Genomic DNA, 10,615 nt, shown 5'->3' on the forward strand with positions numbered 1-10,615 from the left:
TATATATATATATATATATATATATATATATATATATATATAGTGTGTGTGTGTGTGTGTGTGTGTGTGTGTGAGATGTGTGTGTGTTTGTATGAGTGATAACACTTAAAATCTATGCTTTGAGGGCTGGGTTGTAGCTCAGTGGTAGAGCACTTGCCTAGTATGTGTGAGGCACTGGGTTCAATCCTCAGCACCAAATAATAAATAAATAAAGGTATTATGTCCATCTACAACTAAATAAAAATCTACACTTTGAACAATTTAAAAATATACAATGTATTGCTATTAACTATAGTCACCAGGATGTACAATAGATCTTTTGAGTATACTCTTCCTTCTAAGTGAAATTTTATATCCTTTGATTAACATAGGATACAAATCTTCTGCCCCCAGGCCCTGGCAACCATCGGGTTAGAGGTTTTTAGAGTCCATGTTTAAGGTGGGATCATGTGGCTCTACTTAATCTCATCTTCCCTTTTTTATCTTTCTCCTAAGGCCACGTTCCTAAGTGTTCAGAATCCCGTGCTGTTTTGGCCCTTCACTTTGTCACCTCTCTTAGGTGTGTGCCATCTCTAAAATGGTCAAGATTTTACAGTACTTTGAATCCCCCTTTCCATTTCTTTAATACTCCTAATCTTAATTAGTTGTGAGAATAACAATTGGATCCAAGTAATTTTCATGAATTCATTCATATTCCTTCCCTTAGCAGTAGAACTTTCATTTTGATAGTGGTACTTGCTCCCTGCTCCCACTCCTTGGCAGAGTTGCCAGTCTAGTTTTTAGGTGTTATTTAGGATTCAGCATATTTTTAATAATGTAAAATCAATATACAATCACTTTGATTTCTCTTTCTTCAGTTATCTATCTATACAGTAAGAGTTATTCTAAGATTACTTGGAAATAGATTTTGAGACTTGCATAGATAGAATTTTAAGATGAATTACTATATATATTTTTTATTAAAAATACATGTAAAGAAAATGATTAGATTGTTCAGTATTAGTTTTCCAAGCTTAAATTGATATTGGTCATATGCCATGAGTAAAATATTTTATAGTTTCATCTATTATAATTGTTTTAATCACTTTAAAATAGTACGAGAGTGAAAAAGAAAACACTGATTAGATTAGCTAACACTGTTATTTGAAAGACATAAGTCTAGCTTAGAATTCAGCATTTATTTTCTAAAAATGATATGAAATTATTTTAAAAATTGGAATTATATCCAAGTTGTCATTATTGCTTACTTGAATGTAGCGGATATAGGATATGGGTCCTTTATTTCTGGTCACTTCTAAAAAGATAAGAATCTATGAAGCTGGTAGGAAAATGAGTCTGTAACCAAAATGCTTACTCAGTTACTATAGGAGATCAAAGAGTATTATACTAAACCTGGAATCTACAAAGCATTTTTTTTTTCTTTGAAAGACATATAGGGTTTAGAAAACTTCTAGGATTCATCTGTAAAAGCCCCAATAGTGACGTTTTAGGGAAACACTCACATCTCAAGGTGGGAAGGATAGGAGGTAGCGTTTTGTGGGCTCCTATAGTGGTTAGGTAGTTCTCAGAAGACAGAGCTGGAAATTAGATAATTGCTGATGTCATACTTTTCACAATTTAAAAAAAAATGATGTCCAGGGGCTATAAAAGCAATAGCTTCTACCTGTTCCATCATAAGCAGAATCTCCGAAACAGGTAAGTGTTTCAGCAAGCTGATACAGTTGGTCTGTTAGGTGTGATACTTCTGGACTAATTTGTTTCCCTCTTGCTGTCTTTGCCTCCTCTTCGCCTCACACCAGGTTCTCCTTTCCTAGTCGCTACTCAAGTTATCAGCAATGGCTGCCCTGCAGAAATCTGTGAGCTCTTCCCTTGTGGGGACCTTGGCTGCCAGCTGCCTCCTTCTCATTGCTTTGGCAGTGCAGGGTGGAGCAGCGGTGCCCATCAATGACCACTGTGGGCTCCACAAGGCCAGCTTCGAGGGGCCGTTCATCATCAACCGCACCTTCCTACTGGCTGAGGAGGTACTCATCTCAACCTTGCTGTCTTTCTCATCGTATCTCCTTGGGACCCAAATGGTTCTTAAAGTTTCCCTTTTTTTAGTATTTATTTCTTTCTTTCTTTTAATTTCTCTTCCCCTCATATTTTTATTGGAGCATTATGATTATGCACAATGGTGGGATTCATGGTTACTTATATTCAGGCATACACCCAATATGACCACGTCATTATTCCACATCGTTCTGAACATTTTATTTGAGCATTTCTGAGATCTTTAGGAATTTATCATTTATCCCTACAGATAACTTTGTATGTCTCTTTGGAGACTATTTGAAGATTTAATTTTTACCAGAACTCCTTCGTTCCATTTTGGCCTTAGGATACATACTTTGAGTTTTATCCAAGGAGGAGTTGCTTTGTAGCCCATCTGATTATTAATTTTTTTCTTTACTCCTTTGTGCATTATTCAAAGCTCATGTATACATCTATCTTCAGTTTTTATATATGCTCTGGGGATAGGGCAAGGTGTACATCTCCACTTACAGACCTTTTTTGTATATCTTCCATGTCCCGACACTCAGTCTTTCTTCTCTTCCAGGCCAGCTTTGCAGATAACAACACAGACGTCCGTCTCATTGATGACAGACTCTACCAAGGAGTCAGTGTAAGTTATGGTTATGATGAGCAGAGTCTGGGGCCCATCGGTGGTTAGCTGGTGGATGGGTCTTCTGGTTGCCTCCTCACATGATCCCTACTGTGTCTTTTCCACCTGCAGATGAAAGAGCGCTGCTATGTGATGAAGCAAGTGCTGAACTTCACCCTGGAAGAAGTGCTGCTCCCCAACTCAGACAGACCCCTCCCCTACCTTCAAGACGTGGTGTCCTTCCTGGAAGGTCTCAACAACGATCTCAGACTCTGTGTAAGTCCCTGCCTCAGCCTACCTCCACCTACTCCTGGCCACCTCCTTCCCTCCTTCTATCACTGAGAGCCTGCTCCCCACCAGCCCTCTCTCCTTCTTGATCCCTGGGCTTACTGCCTCGGCACCATGGTCATCAGGAATCATTTGGAATTGCAGAGGGTTAGCTTTTGCTTTAATTGAGTCCCATTTTTAGTGTATAGTGGTGCTTGGAATCTGGTAGTAAAGTGTACAGAAACCTCATTTGTTTTTCTGTGGAAAGAAAACAACTCAGATTTATATGTGGTGAGAAAGATGTTGGGAGGTGGAAGAAAAACACCTATATGTGGAAATAGATCCACTGAGTACAAGTTACTAGATGGAGGGAATGGGAAGAGAGAAAGTGGGAAGAGATGATATTTTGTGATATTTTACTCGATATTCCTGGGAAGCCTTAATGGTGGTGGGTAAGCAAGGGCTGTTCCCTTCTTGATATCATGACAAAATCAGAAGTGTGAGAACTTGATGCAAATTTAAAACTCTGAGACATGTTGGAGAGGAGTGGGCAGAGCGAAAGGTATCTGCTGTTAAGTGAGGAGTTCCTACTGTTCACATAAGATGTTTCACATGTTGTTCTGAGCACACAGTTTTGATGAGGTGCAGTTAAAGTTTGATTCCTGTCAGAATTGGCATAAACCACTCCATTTTTTCCACAAACTTAAACCCCCAAAGGATTTCCTGACAATGAAAAACAGGTCCTCTGTAAGGGAAGTGTCTGGATTTTGGTGTCCAAGACAATTCAAGAGCTCATAAAATCTAGGTCGCTGGTGAAATCTAGGTCATTGTGGGTAAGATTACCCAGAGCTTCCATTCCAGGTGAATTAATTGTCACATGGCTTGGAAGGGCGTTGAGGTTCGTAAAGCTTCCGCAAAACAAAGATAAAATATTTACTCTTGGTTTCATTTTGTAGCATATCAAGGGTGACGACCGGCATATCCAGAAGAATGTGCAAAACCTGAAGGACACAGTGGAAAAGGTATTATTGATAAATGTTCATACTAAGTCATTTAATAGGAGAGATAAATGTTGTTTTTCTTCTTTCCCTCCTTGTGATATTTTGCTCGATATTCCTATGATTGAGTTGATAACTTAGGTGCATGAGTATATAGATACATGTCTGCATCTATAAATCAATTTCCAAATTTTTCACATCATGAAGCTTATCAGGGAAGCAAATTATGAAACCAATCAGGGAACTTAGGTCAGATAGTCTTATGGCCAGTGGCAGAACCAAGTTGGAATGCAGGTATCCTTCTTCTGCTCTCAGGTCAGCACCTATTCAGCAGCCATAGGTATTAGTTTTAGTATTATTCTGTTAGAGTCCTATTGACTCACAATCTGAAGGATTGTTTTCTGTAACCCAGAAAAGTGTCAAAATTTATTTGAAGTGCTTTTTGTAAGCCATTGATTTGATGCTGTGACACTTGGGAAAAAAAATCAACCTAGAACAATAACAAAATTACTTCTAGGATGGAGTTCAGGGATCATTGATAATTATGTTTAATTATCATAATACTGTGTCCAATCACTGTTGATGGTTTTCAAATAGAGTGAGAATATTAGTCATGGATCTATTATAATGAAATGGAAGTGTTCATTTCCTTAACAACCCCTATTAAGTATCTATCTACTGTGAGTTAGTGTATATTTCTATGGTAAATAATTATGTGGCCTATTTAAGGAACAATAGTGGAAGGCTCAGACCAGCAAATATGACCCAGCCCCAAACCAGAGGAATGATTGGTGGCAGTGAAAGTAAATGCTTTTTGCAAGCAGGTGCACCTGAATACTCAGACACAGGAAGGCTCTAGTTGATGAAATTTTCAATAACTCACTTAGCCTCAATTCCCCCCTTTTCTATCATAATTATTTTTTAGAAGAAATTTCTTCCTAAGCATAATTTATCAAGCATGACTGTTTGCACTCCTTGGATTACTGCAAGCTTTGTAGTTTTTCACTGTGAAGCTGGAATCTCTTGTTATAGAGCTGTTACCTAGACTGAATGTTAGCATGCCACAGAGAACATGTGCTTTGTGATTCTCGTTTTTAAAACCCCTGATGTCAGATTGCTTTGTGGTCTTTAGAAAAGTGAGGTGTGTGTGTGAGAGAGAGAAATCACATGGGAGGTGAGACCTGTATAAGAAAACAAAGGATTTTTTGAAATCCTTTAATCCATGTGGGGAGAACCAACTTTCATTTTTACAATGGGTTGCCATGTGGAAAAGTGATGATGCTTTTTTTTCTCCCTGTAGCTTCAGAAAGCACACTGGCAAGAGAGAAAATGTTATTCAGAGAGAGTTCAATAGGAGGAAAAACTGATCAGAGCTATCTGAAATGGGAGGGCAGTCGTGAGTGGAGGGGAAAGCAGAGAGCAGGCTGTGGTAGCACAAAGGGCAGACAGCAGGTCAAGATAAGCCATGAAATTCTTAATGGTCTTGGTTGGGAGTCTTTGAGATATAAAAAAGCATTATGTCAAACAAAATATGGAAAACTAGTAGGGGGAAAGAAATCAGGAAGATAAAGGAGAACAAAGTATAGAAGACCATGATGACAGGATTTTTCTTCAAATAATCTGGAACAAATTTAAATTTCAGAGGAGGAGGCTTTGGACTTGAACTTGGGTTTTCTTTCCCATTGAGTTTGAAAGCGTCATCTGTCTTCTACCTGAAATGATGTTAACATCTATATATCTGGCTTTTTATTTATTAAGGCAATTGGAAATAATATAATTGATATTTTCCCCACGTAAATGAAAATCTGTTTTCCCCCTTTTTTTTTTAAAATGATTTTTTTTAAAGATGGACACAATATCTTTACTTTATTTATATTATTTATTTTTATGTAGTGTTGAGGATCGAACTCAGTGCGAGGCAAGGGATCTACTGCTGAATTATGACCCCTTTTGTCAAGAAGAGGGAACAGAAAGCCCAAGTGCTTGTTGGTACACATGTGGTTTTGATTCGAGGCTGTTTGAGCTGAGTTGTAACTGATTGCTCACAGACAGTTGGAGGCCATGTGGCAGGCAGGTCAAGCCATGATGGACAGAACTCGGGTTCCTAGATCCCACTGTGGCTTCAATGTGCTTAGTCTGGTTAGGAGCCATACAGCCCTCTGCCCAGCATTCCCTGACTCTCATTAGCATTTTAATTTATTTATTTTTAATTGACAAATAATTGTTGTGTAACTTATGAGTTACAATGGGATATTTTGATCTATCTGTATATTGTAAAAGATTCAATCAAACTAATTACCATATCCATCAATAGTTTCATTAGGGGGACATGAATGAGATGGATACCTATTGGTGCCTTCTCAGTTCAGATAGCCATCATTTTAAGGTCTTTGGCAAATCATATTATACTTAGGCTAAAAGGTTAATATTATTGTTTTCAAAAGGCTAAATCCTGGTTTCTGTTTCTAGCAATCTAATCACTCCATATGCCTTTAACTTGTTCCTCTTTAGGAAACATGGCAAAAATGCTTAAATACATTTGTGTTCTTATTTTCACAGCTTGGAGAGAGCGGAGTGATCAAAGTAATTGGAGAACTGAATTTGCTATTTTTCTATTTGAAAAATGCCTGCGTCTGATGGAGTAAAATTGGAAAATGAATAGCTTGCCTGCTAAAAATAACAATAAGATTTCTAAAGGAACTTTTTTACTAAAAGGAAAATGGGAAGCCAAATTCTACCATTGTTGGTGAATTCCACATGAAACCCTGCTTAGCTCAAAAGAAATATCAATCATTTTTTTTTTTTGTCAGAAGACCAGAGGTATACCTTGCACGCATACAGATTTATTTGATAACATTTTGTTATAACTGATGTTTTATACAAGAGAAAACAATTTTTTAATTAATTGTCTATTTCCAAAAAAAGATTTCTTCTCATTCCTTTAGAAAAAATTCTAAATAATTGCATTTCCATAATCAATACTTTATATTTATAAATTTATTTATTATTATAAGAATGCATTTTATTTATGCCATTTTATTAATATGGATTTATTTATAGAAACTTTATTTGAAATGTTACTGAGTATATAAGGCTAATATTCATATTTATGACAGTAATTATGGAGCTATAATATGTTTGACTTCAATAAACACATGGGTATTGTAAGTATTGTGGCTTTGTGATTTTTCTCTTTTAATACCACCAATATCATCGTGATCTCCATCATCTGATTATTCTCATGACTTTATCCTTGACTCAAATAATGATCAATATTATACTGCTAAAATTTGGATCTGGAGTGTCTCTGAAAGACCATTGTATTAAAGACTTAGTACCAGGAGAGTGCTATTGGGAGGTGGTAGAATCTTTACAAGGTAGGGCCCAATGAAAGATCTTCACTGGGTGTGTGCCCTTGATAGGGAGAGTGGGGCCATGTGCTCCCCACTATAATGTTGCCTTGCCACAGGCCCAAATGCAAGAGGGCCAATTGACAGAGCACATGGACTGACACCTCCCAAACTGTGAGCCTTTTCTGTTTATGAGTTAATTATCTCAGGTATTTGTTATAGTGATAAAAACTGGCTGTTATGTCTCCCCATTTTACACATGAGAAAACTGAATGAGGGACATGTTAAGAAATACATTACAACTATAATAGTTGACCTTTATTGAGGCAGGTTTATCTGATTTTAAGGCCTATGAAGATTTATTTTGTTGATTCAGCATGTCATTCTGAAAGTAAAAGGTAAGACACGGAAAAAGAACTCATCTGTGTCATTAGCAGTTTGTGGATAGAATAAAGGAGTGATGTGGCTGGGGAGAAATACATGCAGCCTCTCTTGTGGTGGAGGACCTGGTTTATTTCTAGGTCAAGCCCATTATGGAGGGCATTCTTCAGTCTTCCTGTAAACAGGCAATAAGAAAATGGGGACTATGTTGGGGAGCCTTTCTTACTAGTGAAGTTTAGTACTGCTAGAGAATTCTCCTAGAGGAAGATAAGCAAAATAAAACACACACAGAGGGAAAGCCGTACATCTTCAAAATCTGCACAATGGTACAGAGCAAAGGCAAAGATAAAGGTTGGACTAGATCTATCTAGAAGAATGGAGAAATGGCACCGTCATTGAAGAGCCATTCCTTGTTAATAGGTCTTTTCATAGAAGGTTAAGGTCAGTAGTCAGAAGAGGTCAGTGGACAGCTGTCTAAAGAGCTTTTTTCTCCAAAAAAAAAAAAAAAATCAGAATTTGTGAAATTATTCTATATATCATTCATTAGTGGCTTGCCAAGTTTCTGCAGATTAGGTCAAACCTGGTGGTGAGAAGTAAGCATGCAGCTGAACAGCAAGCTGACTTGTGGATAAAATGGAGTTAATGCTTCTGGGTTTGGGCTCCAAATGTTGAGAGATAGATAACAATGTGGAATACCTTTGGGGTTGATAAAATTATCATTATTTCTGGGATAAACTGATATTTAGAACTTTTTCCTCTCCTCTTGCGAATGAGGCCTAGTGCAACAATGTTTTGAGGAAAATTTGATATTGTATTTTTTTCCAAGCCAATCTTCTAGAAATTGAGCCAGGATTGAAAGCATATTCCTAAAATTGGAAGGTTTTTTTCCTACAAGACTTGAAGAACCTTTCTATGCTAGAGTCAACCTTGGCTTCTCCTTCCAGCCTTGCCACATTGTATGTGTTAGAAATTCCCTCTGCTGTCACTCCAAAATAAAGGCTGAATTTTCTCATTCTCTCAATGGCTAAATCCTCCCTAAGTCACTATTATCTCTCTGCTGCATTATTTCCTAATAGCTTCTAAATATCCTCCTACTGTTTATTTTTCAGTCCAATAATACAAGTAAACTTTAAAAACGCAAAAAAAAAAAAAATTTAGACTGGGCACTTCCTGGCTTCCCCAAATAGCTTACCATCATGCCAAGAATTAAATCCAGTGCACTCATCATGTCCCCACCTCCTCCCCAACCTCAAGGCCTACCATCCTTACCCCTGCCTCCAATGCTCCAATCACACAGCCTCCTTCCTGGTCCTGCCACACATCAGTCTCGCTCCTGCCCAGGAGTTTCACACACACACCTGCTGGTTCTATGCCCAAACAACCTTCCCTCGAGTATTTCACAATCATTCCCTCCCTTCTTTCAGGGTTCTGCAAGTGCTACTGCATCAGAAAGACTTATCCTGACAACCTTATCAAAAATTCCCTCCTCACCCCCTTCACTTCCTCATCATCCCACTTCATTTTTCTGTAGTTTATTTACTACAATATAAACACAGTTATTTATCCACTTTGGCCATCCACTTAATTTTCACTGTGGTCCTTATTGAATGCTAACTTTGTGCTATGGGATATGGTGATGAATACCAGATGGACAAAGCCCCTGTCCTCATGGAAATTGTATTCAAATGCAAATACAACAGAAGACATGTAATATAATACATGCCCTGAAGAGTGCTAGGAGAAAACACAAGGGCATGAGGATAGACCCTGAAGATTACTTTAGACAGGGTGACCAGGGAGGGTCTCTTGGAGGGACAGATGAATGCAGGAAAGAGCCAGGTGACTGGGAACATAGCAAGACGTAGGCATTGGGATGGGGCAAGTCTGGGGTGTCCAGGAAATAGCAAGAAAGTTGAGACTGGAGCTGGATGGCTGGGGACAAAGCTGAAGATGTGACCAGAGAGTTGCTGGAGACCAGGTATGTAGGGCTTTGTGGGCGAGGGCAAGGATTTAGATTTTGTTCTAAGGCTGATACCACTGAAGGGATTTCACCATGGGGAAAATCCTGATCTGACTCCTGTTCTATCAAGATCACTCTGGCTGCTGATGGAGGGTGAATCTAGGAGGGAAAAGAACCAAAGAACAGAAGCCAGACCAGGGTAAGAGCCCTGGAAACAGGTATGGATTATATTGGAATAGATGGGAATTGGGGCCAAACAATACCGATGTGTGATCATTACTCCAATACTTGGCAGAGACTGCCTGATAAATCAGAGTTATTTGTGGATCATATTCACTATCAGGAAATTAGTTTTCCTTCTGGTTCTTCACTTCTACCCTGTTACTTATTAGCAGACAGTGCTTTATATGGAAGTTGAAGTAAAGACAGGTGATTTTGTTCTGAAAGGTGGTTAAGATTTTAGTACTGTAGTGAGTACACTTAAATGAGAATGAAGTTACCAAGGACTGAAGGCTAAGGTCTTATTAGTTCTTGAGGCCACCAGAGCCACTGTGAATTTATCTTTAAAAATTTATTTTCAAAGAATGTTCATCACTGGAAAAACAAGATGGAGAAGGTTGAAATGACTGGTCCTGCTCACCAAGGGGAAATTGTATTGCTGTTGTACCATGAGGGCTAGGTGGACCGTGGGGACTCACTGCATTGTCTTATAATAACATCTTGCCCAACAGTCTTGTTAATGGAGAATTGCATTTGCTCCAGAGGCAGAATCATCAAGCACTCCATTTCTACAAGAATGAGGATTAAATGACGTAGCCATGTGAAGAGCCCCGTCCAACTGCGGTGCTAGGTAAAGGGTGGAGGAGGAAGGAGTTTGTGCCAGGTCTTATGAACAGTTATAAAAGTGGAAACTGTAGTACATATACTTTCTATTAATTAATTGTCCTTTCTTCTCTTCCCCACTCCTTATATGAAGAATATTTGTGGTGCCTAATATTTTAGTTTTCAGGTAAGAATG

The 10,615-nt window shown here is 38.3% G+C and overlaps 1 protein-coding gene across 1 annotated transcript; it reads left to right on the forward strand.

Annotated features, from left to right (window-relative positions):
* Positions 1 to 1,835: 1,835 nt before the first annotated feature.
* Positions 1,836 to 6,543, forward strand: Il22 (interleukin 22). Its single transcript, XM_026386688.2, has 5 exons — positions 1,836 to 2,021; positions 2,597 to 2,662; positions 2,774 to 2,917; positions 3,865 to 3,930; positions 6,466 to 6,543. Exons 1-5 carry the CDS (start codon positions 1,836 to 1,838, stop codon positions 6,541 to 6,543), a joined length of 540 nt encoding a protein of 179 aa, XP_026242473.2.
* The last annotated feature ends 4,072 nt before the right edge of the window (positions 6,544 to 10,615 follow it).

The sequence above is a fragment of the Urocitellus parryii genome, chromosome 5, assembly GCF_045843805.1.
Source record: "Urocitellus parryii isolate mUroPar1 chromosome 5, mUroPar1.hap1, whole genome shotgun sequence".
In the NCBI taxonomy this organism is placed as follows: Eukaryota; Metazoa; Chordata; class Mammalia; order Rodentia; family Sciuridae; genus Urocitellus; species Urocitellus parryii.